This window comes from Polistes fuscatus, unplaced genomic scaffold (assembly GCF_010416935.1).
Source record: "Polistes fuscatus isolate 324 unplaced genomic scaffold, CU_Pfus_HIC Scaffold11, whole genome shotgun sequence".
In the NCBI taxonomy this organism is placed as follows: domain Eukaryota; kingdom Metazoa; phylum Arthropoda; class Insecta; order Hymenoptera; family Vespidae; genus Polistes; species Polistes fuscatus.
Genome location: NW_025113009.1, coordinates 3,550,743 through 3,568,422, shown reverse-complemented (window position 1 = coordinate 3,568,422; position 17,680 = coordinate 3,550,743). Strand labels below are relative to the sequence as shown.

At 28.9% G+C, this 17,680-nt stretch overlaps 3 protein-coding genes across 6 annotated transcripts; 1 reads left to right on the top strand and 2 right to left on the bottom strand.

Moving 5' to 3' along the window:
* The first annotated feature begins 140 nt into the window (after window positions 1–140).
* On the top strand, window positions 141–10,133 carry LOC122526551 (BTB/POZ domain-containing protein 7). Its single transcript, XM_043650037.1, has 11 exons — window positions 141–404; window positions 838–1,091; window positions 1,171–1,535; window positions 1,643–2,193; window positions 2,266–2,429; window positions 2,579–2,963; window positions 3,094–3,246; window positions 3,374–3,530; window positions 3,740–3,918; window positions 9,133–9,342; window positions 9,689–10,133. Exons 2-11 carry the CDS (start codon window positions 853–855, stop codon window positions 9,968–9,970), a joined length of 2,685 nt encoding a protein of 894 aa, XP_043505972.1. The 5' UTR covers window positions 141–404; window positions 838–852; the 3' UTR covers window positions 9,971–10,133.
* LOC122526548 lies at window positions 4,030–8,404 on the bottom strand. Of its 3 annotated transcripts, none has more exons than XM_043650029.1 (2): window positions 8,298–8,404; window positions 4,030–5,298 (listed from the first exon to the last, which is right to left on the bottom strand). In XM_043650029.1, coding segments are annotated over exons 1-2 (1,233 nt in total). In that variant the 5' UTR covers window positions 8,300–8,404; the 3' UTR covers window positions 4,030–4,067. The 3 variants fall into 3 exon arrangements, with proteins under 3 accessions (XP_043505964.1, XP_043505966.1, XP_043505965.1); XM_043650031.1 differs by having other exon boundaries at window positions 8,178–8,351; XM_043650030.1 differs by lacking the exon at window positions 8,298–8,404 and adding an exon at window positions 5,438–5,448.
* Window positions 10,134–14,204: 4,071 nt separating the features above from the next.
* On the bottom strand, window positions 14,205–17,375 carry LOC122526335 (actin-binding protein IPP). Of its 2 annotated transcripts, none has more exons than XM_043649697.1 (7): window positions 16,706–17,375; window positions 16,091–16,619; window positions 15,850–16,015; window positions 15,417–15,763; window positions 14,993–15,339; window positions 14,685–14,905; window positions 14,205–14,610 (listed from the first exon to the last, which is right to left on the bottom strand). In XM_043649697.1, exons 1-7 carry the CDS (start codon window positions 16,905–16,907, stop codon window positions 14,374–14,376), a joined length of 2,049 nt encoding a protein of 682 aa, XP_043505632.1. In that variant the 5' UTR covers window positions 16,908–17,375; the 3' UTR covers window positions 14,205–14,373. The 2 variants fall into 2 exon arrangements, with proteins under 2 accessions (XP_043505632.1, XP_043505633.1); XM_043649698.1 differs by having other exon boundaries at window positions 16,721–17,375.
* Between the last annotated feature and the right edge of the window lie 305 nt (window positions 17,376–17,680).

Genomic DNA, 17,680 nt, shown 5'->3' with positions numbered 1-17,680 from the left:
CTGAGTTAGATGGCAGTGTAGGCGTAACCTATGTTTAACGAAGCATCGCTTCGTAATATAGTGCATATACGGTGTAGTACGATAATAATTTGTGAAAAAATGGAACAGCTGATTCGTATTAAGTTAAATCGTATTTATAATAAAATTATATTAATCGGATAAATGTAATCATTAATTTTAATTTAAATCGTGTTATTAAACGGTTATTCTTATCATGGATATGTGGATATATAAATGAAATTCTTTACGCTTTGAACTTTTATTAAACTATACACTGCAGTTTGAGTGTAAACATGGCCGTCGTTATGCATTGTGATGATCATTGGCTTCAATTTATATCCAAACACGTTTTACAGTACAAATGTGGAAATGATGGGTGAAAGGCATGTTTAAAAAGGACCAAGGTACTAAAATTCATTTTCAGTATTAATTGTTCCAATGTTTTCATGTTAATCGTCGATATAGGTCATTAGATCTAGTTTTCTTTCTATCATTTTAATATTTTGTATTCGGAATATATTTACTTGTTATAGTAGAGATGATTTATTTTTTCTTTTATTTTTATGTTAACACGAAAAATAGAATTTTTGATAATAATAACCGTGATAAGACATATTTGCTTTTGTCATTTGAGTATGCATTCAGTGTTTTGTTTTTATACTGTAGTAACATTTTAATGTGACAATAGGGCATTTAATTTTTCAGTAAATTTACATATTTACTTACAGATAATCACTTTTAATTTACGTCTTTGTTAACAAATTACAGATAAGAAAATAAATAATTGCTTTTATATAATAAAGAATTTGTTAGAGTATTTTAATATGATTATTTCAGGTTGGTAGTTGAACTATGAATGTATTGAGGATTTTAACTCCATGTGCATTGCAAAGTAGAGAAACAAGGGAAACAAATAGTGATAATAAAAGAGGTTGCTGGTTCATGAGTGGATGGGGAGAAGATGCTTCTCATATGATCCGTAGAATGGGTGCATCCGCATCTTCAAGTGTTCCAAGCGTTGGTGGAGATTCGGTTCAAGCAGCAAGGCTTTCGCCCTCTGGCAATTATGATCAACATGGACTTGCTATTAGGTATTAAATATTCTATTTAAGAGATAAAATATTTAATAAGCTGATTATGCGATCAATTTGTTTATATCTTTTATTATAGAGAAAGAAAAAAGAAAATGACAGGATTTGCTACACTACGTAAAAAATTTATTAGAAAACGTCGTTCATCTAAAGTATGTGATCACGGCAGGATTTTTAGAGACATGATATCGACATGGAGCCATTTAGAGGCAATAGCACTATTAGAAGAGTACGAAGCCTTAGCTGCTTTAAAGGATCTTCATGTTCAAGCAGAATTAGCCAGACCTCCAGCTGCTACATTCAAACAAGATCTATCTTTACTGTACGATTACAAGCAGTGTTCAGATGCCGATCTTGTTTATCAAGGTGCATGCTTTCCCATTCATAGGGCCATATTATCCGCACGTTGTCCATATTTTAGGGATTTATTAGCAGGATATCCTGGTACATATTCAAAATTTCTTTTTTCTATTAATTATTTTAGAATTTAAAAATTATTAAACAATATAATATTTTATATATGTCTTTATTATTTTACTTTATTGCTGTAGGTTATGGTGCTCGAATATGTTTAGATTTGAGAACACCTAATTTAGAAGTTCAGACATTTTCTGCTTTACTGCGATACCTGTACACTGGTGATATTTGTCCACATGATGCAACATTTGGAACAAATATATATCAACGACTTGGGGAAGAATTTGGGTCATTACATCCTTTAGAACAAGATCTTAGATATTTACTTGATACCGGTGATTATGCTGATGCTGCATTAGTATTTACATCAGACAGCGATTGTCAAAGACCAGACAGCGGGTGTTCTGAATACGGATTTCGACCGAAGTTAGAGCTACCATGCCATAAAGCAATACTTTCTGCGAGATCGCCATTTTTTAGAAATTTGATACAAAGGCGTACCAAGTCCGGAGAAGATCGTACGGAAAGAACGTTACATATACCTACTAGAATTATTTTGGATGAAAGTGTAATACCGAAAAGATATGCTAGAGTTTTGTTACATGCTGTTTATTTAGATACCGTCGATCTCTCATTAATACTGAGAGGCAATGGTTGTGGAAATAGTGCAGGTAGTCTTGGTGAGGTAATTACATTATTTATATATTCACATTATTACAATATAATATTTCTTATATCTTACAATATAAATTAATAGGTGCAAGCCTTAACTCATACAGGGAGAATGAGACCAAGTCCTTTAGAAGAAGCAATGGAATTATATCAAATTGGTAGATTTCTTGAGTTAGATATATTATCTCAAGGCTGTGAAGATATTATTCTAGATTGTCTGACATTAGAATCACTTCCAACAGTACTCAGGTAAATTCATTTTAAAAGTAAAATAATATTATCATGCATATATTAAATATAAGAATACTTTTAGATACAATATTTTATTTTCGTTAATAAAAAATATAGAAATGCAATGGTATAATTAAAAATAATTATTCTTTCTCTCTCTTTTATAGATGGGGTAGTCAACCCCACGGATCAGCATGGGTTCATAGACAAGCATTACATTATCTAAGAGAAGAATTTCAATCAATCGCTTCTTCGTCGATTCTTCATCAATTGGATCATGCACATCTAGTTAATGTTTTGCAAAGTCATTTTCTACAAGCAAGTGAGTTGGAAATATTACAGGCAGTTTTAAAATGGGGCGAACATGAATTAGTTCGACGTATGGAAGATAGGGAACCAAATTTATTAAATCATACGGTACACTCTGTAACAAGAAAGGGAGTTAAAAAGAAAGATCTTAGTGATATTGAATTACGGGAAATACTTAGTGAATTACTACCACTTGTCAGAATTGACCATATCTTGCCACACAACAGTGAAGTATTAACTCAGGTGAGATATTATTTTTTTAATAATTAAATATAAGATACATAACTAGTATTTTTTTATATATAAAGTCACTTAGAAAAGAATATAAAAGATAAAGAATAAAATAATTAATTGTTTTTTTATTTATTATTAGGCTATCAGAAGAGGCTTGGTTTCTACTCCTCCTAGTCACATGATAGGAGATGGAAGAGATAGTATATATACAAATGCTTGGATAAGAGGTGGAAAGAAAAATGGGTTTTTTGTTAGACCAAGATTATTCATGCCTTATTATGAAGAAATTAAGGTACAAATAATTATATTTATAATATATGAACAACTTTATTATGAGCAATTCTTATTTTCTATTAAATGTATATTAAATACGTATTTTATATAATAAATATATTTATTGTTTAATGAATTTTTTGTAGTCTTTAGTCGAGGAACAGATAGTTCATGATACAGATCTTATCAGATTGCAAAGAACACGGTATGTTGCGGATATACCAGATGCATTATATATGGTTGATGAAAAGCCAAGAACTATGGGCACTGCTGGTGTAGATGTACTTGCAGCTGCATTTCCAGGTACTTTTTATTTTCCACTTATTTATATAATCTTTTGAAATATTACATTTTCTTTTATTTCAATTACATTTATATTAATTAGTTTTCGATAATATTTTACAGGAATGTATTGTATATGTTGTGTATAGTTTTTCTTTTTTTCCTATAAATAAACTATGCTATTTATTGTTTAGTCTTGCAAATAATATTACATTATAAAAAATATTTAGTTCCAGATTCATCAACAATGGCTGCTATGCTTAAACGGGAACAAAAATTAAGGCAATCCCCAAGTTGTCTACGAGCTATAGATTTACCTTTATCTTCGCGAAGCGAAATAAATAGGCAGGTGCGCCTAAGAGTCGTTAGAGAGTTCAATTTACCGGATGCGGTAGCGGATATCTTAGAAGTGAGTATGATTTATTTTACTAATTTAAATAATTTAGTATGTAATATTAATTACATATTTACATTCCATAAATATTGTTTATAATAGTAAATAATGATATAACACGCATCATAATTTGAACTATCCTTTAATTTAAATCAAATATTATTTTATTTTAATAACCAATTCTTTCTTGCAAATGTTTTCACTATATGTAACAATTTTTGATTGCCTATATTGTTTGATTCTATTTTAAGCAAATCTACATTATTATCATTATTTTTCAATTCTGAACGACTGATTCGAGAAGCTTGTATTACTTGAACCATAAAAATGCACTGTGAAAATTTTCTATGTGCATGTTTATTCAACAATTCTAAGAATTTACTTTTATTGTAATGCTCCGTATAGATTTTTAACGTTTTTAAAACGTCAATAAAAGAATCGTAATATAAATCAATCATATCATCTAAGTTATTATCAATAATTTCTTTTTTAGAGCTTGATATTAAGAAAAATATAAGATCTTCTATGCCATAGCTATAAATGCAAAGTTGAAAATCAACTATTTTTAAATCAATTATATTACCAGAAGCATCATGGCGAAATAACATATTGTTAACCCAAAAATCATTATGTACAATTGTTGCCCATAAATCTTCTTTATTAATTACAGTATCCATGCTGAAAGATTTTAATGTAGCTTCAATACTTTCTAAATATGGTTTAGCTTCTTCTATACATTTTAAATTTTCATGAGCTTTATTAAGCATATCCTTAAGAGCCCTCAGCGCAGTTTCATTACCTGGGGGTACTAGATTAGGTAGTACAGCGTTTTCAAAGAAATCTCGTCTCTTGACTTTTAAACCAATTATCATTGCATGTAACTCAGCCAATTTTTTAACAGCAAATTTAACATGATCCAAATCCATTCCCATAATTCGATCTTCTACGGTATAACCAGATAATGTAAGATTCTCTAAAATAATGGCAGCCTGAGAATCAAATTTGTCAGGACTTTTTAAACCTAATCTTCCCCCAATGAAACGTGGTATGAAAAATTCATTTTTCAAATTAAGCGAATGAAAAATATCCGCAAGTGCTGGTGCAACGTCACTATAAAATTTCAATTCTTTTTTAAATGTCAATGGACTATTAAATAAATCCATTTGATAGGGAGAGTCTGGTGGAAGTTTAACAACTACATTCATCGTCTTTGATGAAAAATTTTGTATGAAATTGACAGTAACTGCCATTATAAGACTGCCAAAATTTTCTCCTGGATCAGTTAAATGTTTCCATGTTACGTTCTTTATTTCTAAACCAGACCCAAGTGATTGTTTCATAAGCCCCTCAAAGTCTTCTATTGGTAGCGACGTTTCTAGTTCGCACATTTCTGCCCTATAACAAAGCATGCGATAGTTTTTATCATCATACATTTAAATTAAAATAGATATATAAAAATATCAGGGTGGAGTATTTTTATTGTTGTCGAAATAATCGCGATTAGCAAATTAAAAAATACAACAATTAAAGTAACATTTAATTTAACTGTATACCTAACGTTACATTAGTACGAAATGTTTTCTAATTAAAAAAATCGAATGGGAGTGTTGAATACAATAGGTCTGATGAAATATCAATGACTATTACACTTACTTTTATTTATCTATCCTTTTTAAAATACGATAAAACTATAGATTTATATCTCTCTCTCTCTCTCTCTATATATATATATATATACATCTAATTCTGTTTTTACACGATGGATATGTTCCTGAAGAATACGTGTAAAAAATATTCGTGTAAAAAAATATATTGCATCTATAGAAAAATAGAAGATTAGTTCCAGTCTTATTTAATCAGCAAAAATAATACAATAAATCATAAATTTTCATGTCAGGATCTTAAACATTTTATTTCATAAGGATTGCACATGTATCATACAAAGTAAATTATCATTTAAAAAGGAAAAAAACATGTCACTAATTCATGAATACAAAAATTAGGCAAGATAATATGAGTTCCGCATAATAAGATTTTATTAATTGTCAAATTCCAATCCGCGTTTTTTCGCAAACGGCTGAATATATACGCTCTGTTTAAGGGCACAATGAATATTCTTATGGACTACTAAAAGTGTGTAAAATTTGAAAATAATCTGAGATGTGCCTCACTGACCGACTCCTTCTAACATGAGGAGTTACATGTAATATTTTGGTTACATTTTAAAACTATAACTTACCATTTATTGATTTGTACGCAAAATTAATTCCTCGTCTTCAATGTCGCAGTTATAAAAATAAAAAAAAATAAAAGTAAAGTAAAATTTACTTCTTAGAATTTGGGTGGATCGTGTTAAATCAAAATCGTGTAAAAGAAGTTCGTGTAAAAACAGAAAATTAGGTGTATATATATTTATTTTTTATATTATGTCAAAAGTTTTTAAATAGATATTTTATATCATAGTTGAATTTGATATGCAAAATTTTAATTTACCGTAACTAATAACAAAGTATGAATAAATAGATAAATTAATTCTGAATGAATTTATTATTATTCTGAACATGTAAATGACTTCTTTTGTGTCGGTTACAATGAATAAAAAATGAGAACTCTTTCGCTCGCGTTAGAATCTATCGCTTTTGCGTTGCGTTGCGTTGTGTTGTCTTCGGCGTTTAATGCATGAATATTTAACAGTTAGAAACTATTTAACATAAGCGATAAACTTCAAACAAAAGTTCTTTATCTTTCTCGGAAATAAGTTGCCACGATACATTTATTATAATTTTTCAATAACTATAACAATGGCTTAAGTCGCAAAATTAAACAAAATTATGTTCTTATGCTTTATTTTATAATATAAATAATATAATAATATAAAATAAATAGCGCGCGCGCGCGTGTGTGTGTAAAATTAACTTGTTCAATTGTTTGATCTAGTTACCGGCACATATATATTATTATCAAGTATTGCAAATAAAATTGATCTAATATTATAATAATATAATAAAAACGATATTAATCGTAACGATATAAAGATAGGAGAATTTATCACATAAAATTGACGACGTAAGCGATTCGTATAATCTATCAATAAATTGATACGGGAAATCAGCTCATAATGATGGCCTACTTATAAAATAATTATTTTCTATCATAAAACTTACTTCGTTTATATCTCTCTCTCTCTCTCTCTCACACTCTCTCTTTAAGTATAGTTATCTTATAAAGGTTTAAATGACAAATGTAGTACTTGCACATGAGATATATTCCTACGCGATTTAACCACAATAAACAATTTAATGATTGGATAAGACCTATCACATACCGAGAAATATATTCTTCGTGGGTATCTTATCGGTGTAAAGTATATATCCTTTTTTAAAAAAATAGCTTCACAAGTTAATACAATTTCTACGCTTCATATGAAAATAAATAAATAAATAAATTGGATTATCTTATAGATTTTTTCTCGTTTCTTTCTTTTATTGTTTCCAAATAGTTTCAAATCGCGTAATAAAATAAAATTCGATTCTATTTCATATTTCTTTTTATATCAGAAAATTTATTTTTAGGCTTTTTTTATTTTTCTATTTTTAAAACATTTGAAATAATAAACTTATTTGTAAAACGAACAACTTACAATTCCAATATTGCTTGATAATATGTATTAGCGTGTTTTTAAGAGAACATTCGAAATGAGCATTCTGACGTGCTGATGTGCGGTATGCAATTGTGCGTGAGAACAAAAACTATCTGTTATTTTCCAAGTTATTTATTAGGATAGACATGCAATGAAGTATAATTATTAATTATGAAATCGTCACTTGTTTTTTTAGTTACGTTTTTGAGATAATAATCGCTCAAAATTTATTCGATAAAAATATAAATTGTCCAAAAAAGAGAGAAGGATAAAAGATTTGATACACATATTAATTAAATACAATTAAAAATAGAGTAAGCTGTCTTCGATATTACGGAACGTTTAAACACAATAATACATTAAACTTTGCTGTTAGGGATTTATCGTAACATTCGCAAGTCCGAACGAATTGTAGGCCAAAGAGTATCTATTTAATATTCTCTTGTATAACTTGTTGGGCCTATGTATGCACAGATAAGTTATAAATGAATATTTAATCAAACTACAATGACGATTTATTAAATTTTTATTCAGGGAATTAAAATAAATTAAACAACAGGATTAGCGAATTGAACGTGTTCCATTTAAATGATTCGTTTAACAAATACGCGAAAGATATTCAAAAATAACTTACTATTTAATTTTAACCAGCGATGAAACTTAGAAACGTCGGAATACTCGAGTAAAAATTGTGTAAATATTATCATCTATCAATATAATGAAATGTTTGTTTAGTAATTGAACGCAGACTCACATGACAGATCAGTTAGGCGCGATGGAACTGCAAGAACTGAGAGACAAGCTTTCAACTCGATGCGCCTGACTTTGACCTTTGTTTTCCCCCATACTATACTCTATTAATGACATCTCTATTTTTCAACTAGTTGCATTCACTGGATTAAAGCCAGAGTTAGGTCACAGCAGTGGGACGTTATCATTCTACTTTACGTTAATTTACAGTTGCAATTTATTCGTATTAATGTACTAACCGGGTAGTCATCGTCCTCCTTGTCATTGCGTTCTTCCTTGCAATTACATTAAATTCACTATTTAATCGTAATTCTAATTTATATTCACCGGGAACGTATGAACGTTACCTCTTGAATAATAACATATATTATTGTGCATTACAGAGTCTATATAAATGTTTTAAAAATCTTATCTAAACAAAAGTTTGACTCATAACATGTCGTTATTATTAGAAACTAATAATTATTGTAAAAACAATGACAAAATTATTTTATCAAAATATTATTTTATCCAAATGACGCGTCAATTCTTTCCTGGAAAGCGATCCATTATTATATGTATCTCTAAGAAAATGATAATTTAGCATTCAATATAAGTTTGTTAATGTATTCCATTAGCATATTTCGCTGACGTAATAATATATATAATATCAAACTTACCGGTACATTTGCAAATTAGATTCTTCGATAGATTCTTTGATAGATCTTCTAGTAGATAGCATTTCTTCTTGATCGTTTTTATATTCGTTTATATGTGTATTATATCGAATTAATTAAGACAAAGATTTGATTAAAGGGAGGCACCTAATAAATGAATATAAATGTTGATCTATTTTGCAGAACACTGCGTCTTTTATGAAACAGCAAGATAGTAATATGACTGGAATCGAAGATATTAATTCGCCGGATATGGATATTAATGCGAGAACTTCCGCACCTTCGTATTACGGAAGAAATATGACATTTCCTCGGCCGGCTTCATCTTACGCTGATAGGCACGAACTTCCGGCCGTAGTTATTGAAGGAGAGAATAACAGACTTCTTGTAGAGGTAAGAAATAATGTCATTAATTTGTGAACGCTTTCTCTTAGCTCGATCTAAAATTCGTGTACATTCCTTGGTGGTGTAGACCGTGGCGTTTTCTATACTATTTAGAACTCTTTTCTTTTTTTTTCTTTATTTTATCTTTCTTTCTCTTGAAGTTTATGATTGCAACAGTATCAATGTAACTGCATTTTTTGTAGAATAATAAAAAGTAAGTAATATATATATATAAATTAATAATAAAATATTTATATATATATATAAATATATATATTTAGAATAATTTTTGGCTTCTTTCTTACGTAGATACGTTTTTTAAATAATTAGAAGAATGATTGGAATTGTTTTCTAGCAACAAGAAAATAGCTCATGCAGCGATGGTCATTTATCCGGAGTAATGCCAGATGTAGCAATGGCTACTGCATCGTTTGGAGCATTACAATTGATGGAACATCAAGAATTAGATCTTGGCGATGGAACGTCACATATTCTACAACATATTTCACCTTCGACCGGAACAGTAGGTCTAAATCGTTCTTCGCTTCCTCGTCAACATCAAGGACATATTTCCGCCCCACCTCCTCTGCCATACGCGTACCAACGTACCGTCACTGCCTTACCGAGGTTTATTTAACATTTATATACAATATGAAAGAAATGGAAAGAATCCGTTTATGAAAAGAGAGAAGACGAATATATCTTCTTCTTTGCGATACGGCACGGCGTATCAAAAAACAAAAAAAAACCGTCTTGTTACTGCGGGTACAAATCTATTGCAAGAAAAGGAAAGGAAACAAGAAAGGGGGAAAAAAGAAAGAAAAATAAATCTTTATTTAGATTTTAATTATATAAAAAAGGGGGATGTCGCGTTCAGAGCCTAAGAAAGTAGTTAATATTAAGTTCCATTTATTTCGATAATTATGATATAGTGTGAAAAGAATTATTGCTTAAATAGTTATTAGAGATGCACCGCATGCGAGATTATGCGGCGCTGTGACTTATACATTTGTGAAATGTGAAAAATGTTTGTTGCTATGAGCACAAAGGGAAATGTGTTCATATGTATGTAGGTGTATTTATGTGCGTATGCATGTGTTTATTCTTATTAGTATTTACTTAAATTCGTTATAATGATGTAGCTAATAAATTTCGATGAAATGCATATATCTCAAATATGACGATGTATTTTAACATTGCGGACCGGGTCTCGAAACTTTTCTTTTTCTATTTTCATTGATTTTTTTTCATGAAGCTTTCCGTTTAGACTACGATGATCTGTCAGCTATAGAAGAACATAAGATTCGTAGGGACCGGTGCAACGTAACGTTTAACGTGTTAAAAAATGTTCAATTAAATTTCATTTAAATTATTAATTTGTCCATAATCGAGATAGAAATTAATCAAAAAGTCTAAAATAAAATACAATAAAAAAAAGCAAAAAAATTAATTGACATATTATATTGAAATTGGAAACATCAAAACAGCAGTTTTATTGATGATTAGTCAGACCTTGGTCTGCAATGTATGAAAATATGCAAAGCGGTCTATATTTTCATAGAATTCAAATTCTATGGGAGATCATTTGCTGACTGATATTATCAATAATGTACAATAAAGCGTTTAATTTTTATATATGTATATTTCTATAGTTCGGAATATATATACATATATGTATATGTATATGTATGTATTTAATTTCTCTTAAGAACCGAACAAATCTTTTATGTAATTCCAATCGTAAAAAAAACCATAGAAAAACACTCGTTCTTGAATTTTAACAACGGCTTTATTAGTCTCGTTTGATTATATCTACTTTAGTTCAAGAAAAAAAAAACAAAAAGAAAGAAAAAGATTTACTTTACAATGCATAAAAATAATATTTGTTTATAATTACGAAAATAGGCATTTGTATATTTCCAAATTGATTTTTTTCATCCCTCTCGGATGAAGCTTCTCTCAACCCCTTACTCTTTCCACCCTTTTGCCTCGGGCGTTTAAGAAAAAAAAATAAAACATTCTCTGCTGTTGATATTCTATAAAGCAGCATTATATTATTAATACGGGAACCATTAGCCATTTAAATGTGCGTGCATATAGTTATAAATAATAGAAAATTATTCCACGGGAACTATCTCTGTGTATCTATATTAGAAACGATTTTATATTATTCGCGATAAATCAAATTGTTTTATTTTTTATTATTGTTTCTATTCATCTTTCTCTCTCTCTCTCTCTATCTCTCTATAAAAAGGTGTCCAGAAAATTAAATTTTTAAATTTTCAAAAAGAAAAAGGAAACTATTCTTATTTTTATTGTTATTCTTTGATCTTTTTTTTTGAATTTTTTTTTAAATGAGCCTATACAAGGGTATACGCAACTAGATTCTCGAGAGTTGCATATAACAAAAGTTTTAAAGGAGATACTATTTTTATATAAAACAAGAGAAAAAAAGAAACAAAACGAACAAATACATTGTAACACGAGTAATGTTATTATGCTATCTCCCCGTCATAGTATAAAGATAATATTAAAAAGAAAGAAAAATACAAACAAATACATACTTGCTTTTGCAGTTTTATAAATGTATACTTCTCATATATTTCGAATATACGTTTCTTTTTAAAAGCTTTTTGCCTATAAACTTTTAATTTTGTTTACTATACCTCTTTAACTTTGTTTTCTTTATGTTTAGTTGATAAAGTGGTAGTAATATATTATTGATAATGAAATATAAATACAATGATATATTATTGTATTTATGAATAGTATATTATCGAGAGAAATATTTAAATGAACAATAATTTGTCTAAATAATAATAATAATTATTATAAATTATTATACATTTCATTAAAATATAATATTTAAAAATTTGTTAATAAAATATTATATTTTACATTACGTTTCTTAACACTTTTAAGAAAACGTATATTCATGAAAAATAATATTAGTTCCGAATAAAAATAAAGATTAGTTTTTAAAGTAATATACTTTTAAGTATAATAAATAGAACACACGCACATTGAGAACAAAATGGTATATAACATTATATTTTATATTTCATTTTATATTTTGCTTCACCATCTTCTTATCCTCAATTGTTATTAATTTATTTTTAAATTGAATTAACGATCTTTCTTTTTTTTTTTATTTTCTCGCAATATAAATAAAAATCTTCTAACAATTTTAAAAACCATTGTATGTAACGTACCGCTCTTTTGCTCCGTTATTATTAGTGAAGAAAATAATGATGACATTAAAATTTATCGACATTAAAGAAAAATTGTGCCTAATATATTTTGCGTCGTTATATGTGTAACGCGTATTCGTCAAATGTATGCGAAATATAGAAAGTCGCGCATACATCTATGTGTATGTATATTATATATACACATATACATACGTATAATATATATGTATATATACGTACAAAGTATATATATATATATATATATTAATATTTAATGTACAAGGACAAGTTGAGAAATTCATTAAAACATGTAAAATGCTATCAGTAGAGAATGCAATAATATTTCCTATACTGCAAAGAAAAAAACAATTTTAGATTCGTGATAAAAATAAAAATTTCCTTAGACTTTAAGCGAGTTTAAAAAGAAATATATATATAATTAAATTTTATTTATTATAACTTGAATTTAATTAGGAAAATAAAAAGAAATTTTCTTTCAATTTTGATGATCATCTTAATTTTTTCTTTGTACTATTGTAAACGGAGCAAGAAAAAAAAATTAAAAAGATAAAATTATTACCTTAAAACAGATTTTATCTTCGATCGTTGAATTCTCACTTTTTAAGATTTAGAGTATATATATAGTCGCAATTAAACTATTTTAAGAGATTATAGGTATGTCTATAACATGTAATGTAACAGCAGTTTTTAAATGAATGTAGGCAAGAGTAATGTATATATATAATGATGTGTCGAAAATTTTAAATAAAAAAAGATGAAAAAAAAAAGAAAAAGCAAAATAAAACCCGACGATTACTTATTTTACGTCTAAACGAAATATTTTAGAATATCTATATTATAAAAAACTTTAAAATTATTTATATGATGTATTTAAAAAGTGGATAGAGATTAGATATATAATTATCTAAATGGGCTAAAATAAAAAGTTCGTGGATAGATCGACTTAATCATCGATTACTCAACGAAACAAAAGAAATCTTATATAAGAAATGTATACTTTTTATTAACATTTACCTTTCAATTCAAATAAATTTAGCTGTATAAGCAATATTATGCTAAACAGTGATAGACTCACAAAAAGTGAGATCACATGCGCGGGTCATTGAATAAAAGCAAAATACATATATTTATCTTGAAATAGGTTCTTAAATATAACTCGCAGTTGACGAGTATTAGCTCTTTATAACACCTTCCTTCGTGTGATATAATTTTTATTATGTATATATATATTTTTTTCTATTTTTTATTTTATTTTGGCGTGACAAATTTATAGTAGAATAATATTATAACTTTGGTAAATGAGTATATGTAATATAAATGTTGTCAGTCCATTCTACAACTAATAAAATCATTTTATAATAAATCTATTTAAAACATTTGTGGAAATATTTTTTCTTTTTTTTTTTTAATGACGAGTAACATCATCAGTTGTATTAATAAAGGAGCATTGATAAAATTAATGCAACCTCTTCATATTTTCTTGATAAGTCACATTATTAGTAGAATAATCATTAATCTTTTTTCTTTTCAAATCACTTAGCACTTTGTTTATATTACAAAAGGAAGTTATTATGTATTATAATAATTACTTAAATTTTACGTAGGCGTAGTCTATATATAGGAAAATGTTATATTATATATATATATATCAATATATTATTAATTTGAAATACACGATCTTTTTTTTATTTTTTTAAAACACATCCAATTAGTCATGGTGTATGCTCTTGCTCGCATTAACAACTTGCAAATATTTGCAGTTTAGAGAGGAACACGTGTATGTATACGAAATATGTATGAAGTGTACAATTTTGTTTGAAAATTTCACTCAAAAGGGAGCAACAATAGCTGCTGCTTCACCTCTGCTGGTTGGTAGTGAAGCACATTCATGCCACTTATTTAAATGTGGGTCATAACATTCTACAGTAGAAATAGTTATCTGTGTACGGTAAAAATTGATTTCTTGTGATTGATCCCCCCCAATAACGTATAATCTACTATCAGCTGCAGCAACTGCAGGATATGAACGACCAATGTTCATTGATGCCACCATGCTCCATTTATTCTGTAATGCGATGTAATATATAAAATATACAAAAATTCTTACATATTTACAACACAATGAAACATATTATTTACCTTTTCAAATGAATACCGTTCAACGGAATTTAAAACTTCTTGATTTTTATTGGTACCACCAACGACATAAATGTAACCATCGAGAACAGTAATTCCCATTTGGGATCGTGGTGTTAACATAGGAGCTAAGTTATTCCATTCTCTGGTTACTGGATTATAACTCATCACATCTTGTCGATGCCTACTGTTGTGTGTACAACCACCTACTACATAGATTAATCCTGAATAAAAATAATTTGTAATTATAATAATGTATTATCAATAGTGTGTATATATATATATATATAAATATGTTTTAGAAAATAAACCTTCAAACGCAACAACTCCCATACTGAAACGTGGTTCCGGAAGTTCACCTTCAAGCGTCCAGGTATTACTAATAGGATCATAAATTTCTATGGAACCACCAATATCTTCCCCTACCCAACCACCAAATGCATATAAGCTATTATCCAAGGCACAAAGTCCGAATTCACATCTGGGTTCTTCCATGCAAGCAATCGATGTCCATACATTATCTCGGGGGTCGTAACATTCACAGTTAGCAATGATACACGATTCCAGTTCTCCTCCAACTACATATACTTTACCATCTAGAAGTGCTACACCTGGTAATATACGTCCTATGCTTATTGGTGCTACTTCGCTCCATTCGCTGCAATGGCCACAATAACATTGTTATGGCAACATTAAAAGAAAATGGAAAATTGGAAAATCAATAAATTAATGTACCCAGTAAAAGTGTCATATTTTTCAATACTCTCGTAAGTGCTTTCAGCAGCTCTGCCCCAACTATCTGCTGCTTGTTCCCTTTTAGATCCACCAATGACCAAAATATTTTTTTTAGCGCAAAGTCTAGGCTGCGCATGAAGTGGTACAAGACATCCTTTGTTACATATTAAATCTTTTTCTATGGAACGCAAAGCAACAATAAGACTGGCATCTTTACATTCCAATATTATCCGTTCTAAACGTGCTAATGAACAAAGTCTCAACCGTATATGACCTAATATTTCAAAGACATAGCATCGTCGTGCAGGTATATCATGAATAATCCAATTGTATGCAGCTTGGAAGACCTGACAAAAATATATATATATATATATATATTTTGTTGTTGTAATAAATTCAAGTAATCATCTCGTGAATATGAAATCAATATTACCTGAAATTCAGTGTCGATATGAATTAAATCACTGCTGAGAAAACGAACAAGATGCTCTTTGGGCAGGTCTAAAAACTCCTCTTCTTGAGAAACTTGAGGAAAATTGACTTGTATAAAGCGTAAGGCAGTCTCTAATAGATCCAACCTATTGTGTGCTTCTGCAAACCTTTATGAGAAATATTACATTAAAATTAAAATTTTTGGTGATTGAAAATATAAAGTTGCCACAGACAAATTGTACCTATAAATTCCAAGGGCATTAGAATAATGAAGTTGTTGTTCTAAGTAAGTAATGCAACCAGAAACTACTTCGTCCAATTCAAGCATATCAGCTGCCGCAAACAATTCTTGAACATTATCTTCAGTAATATCAACATTTCCGGTATAGATAAAGTCTATTAAAAGCGAAAGGATAGAAGCTGATATAGAATGAATTTCCACCAATTCTTGTTGTTCTTCGACAAGGCCACCAGTAAACATAGCATTGAAATAAGCGCTTCCTGCTGCTAGAACTGATCTGTGTGCATGAATGATGCTACCATCAGCGACAATGCCGACATCAGTAAACTGATTCTTTAATCGTTGGCCATTTAAATTTCTCAAAACTTTAGGGGCATATTGTCCAACTGCGTATACAGTACTAGTGGCATCTGAAGTTGGGCTTACAGGTTGTGTAGCAAATCCCATATTATTAGAGTTGTGCCCATTCTTTAATGGCGGTACTGCACCATCAGCCATGAAACCATCAAGTTGAACTTTGTCCACTGTTCCTATATAATATTATACGTATATATATATATAGACAATATGTATGCATCTGAGAGATGTTTAAAAATATATTAAATATTATAATTACCATAGATGTACTTACGACATATACGAGAAAGCACCTTATAGACGCTATGAAACGACTTAGCGTTATTTTTCCCCTTTAAACGCATCACTACCGCCGCATTTTCACTCCAATTAAATGATTTGTTAACTCCAACTCTCATGTACTTACATATGTCATCTAGCTTTATCTTGGAAATAAGTTTATCACGTATTGAAGATGACATACATTAGATAACCTACTAAAAATATCGAACAATCTTTGAAATCATGACAGTAATTGTAACCTTCTCATATTGGTTTTTCTCTTTTAATCTCATTTGTCATCTCTTCTTCTTTTTCTCTTTATTTCTTTCTTTTTCACTAATCACACTGGAGACATTATAAGGTAAAGAAGCATAGTTGGCTAAAGTAATTTGTAAATATCCTTTCGCACCACACCTATTAAGCAAAATCGCAAATCTTCTTTTACTCTTACTCGCATTAGGGTTTAATCTTTGGATTTATCTTTATCTCAAAATATATTTTACTATGTCAAATAATAAGAACTTGGTTTCTTCTCTAAACCTATCCTTAAATTCACTATCAATGTTCTTACTCTTGTCATTCGATTTTGCTAATTCGATTACAATAAAATTATAGGTTCGTCGGCTTTCTAGGAGTACCAACCACGAAACAGGTCATCGTGTGTATTATATATTGTTATATACATTTTACTATAACATACTTTAATTAAACATCTAAAAGGGAGGATGCGCAACAAGAGAAATCTTAGTGATTTCCTAGAAATTTAATGAAAAATCACTAGCATTACGCAAATGTTGAATCGAATAAAAAATATTTGTATTATACATTTGTATTATACATACTTATGAATTTTCATATTACGAGTAAGGAATTATTAAAAAAAATTAATAATAATTATGAAAAAAAAATAAATAAATTGCACGTTTTAATTTGCGCGCGATTAAAGGTAGTGCTACGTTATACGCTAGAGAGC

What these genes read in the sequence shown, in the direction of transcription:
- LOC122526551 (XM_043650037.1), top strand. Translation starts at nt 853, where the DNA reads ATGAATGTATTGAGGATTTTAACTCCATGTGCATTGCAAAGTAGAGAA. An exon ending in CAACATGGACTTGCTATTAG is followed by an intron (nt 1,092 to 1,170) that starts GTATTAAATATT and finishes CTTTTATTATAG; the next exon opens with AGAAAGAAAAAAGAAAATGA. An exon ending in GTGCAGGTAGTCTTGGTGAG is followed by an intron (nt 2,194 to 2,265) that starts GTAATTACATTA and finishes ATAAATTAATAG; the next exon opens with GTGCAAGCCTTAACTCATAC.
- LOC122526335 (XM_043649697.1), bottom strand. Translation starts at nt 16,907, where the DNA reads ATGTCATCTTCAATACGTGATAAACTTATTTCCAAGATAAAGCTAGAT. An exon ending in ATATCGACACTGAATTTCAG is followed by an intron (nt 15,764 to 15,849) that starts GTAATATTGATT and finishes TATTTTTGTCAG; the next exon opens with GTCTTCCAAGCTGCATACAA. An exon ending in AAATATGACACTTTTACTGG is followed by an intron (nt 15,340 to 15,416) that starts GTACATTAATTT and finishes TGGCCATTGCAG; the next exon opens with CGAATGGAGCGAAGTAGCAC.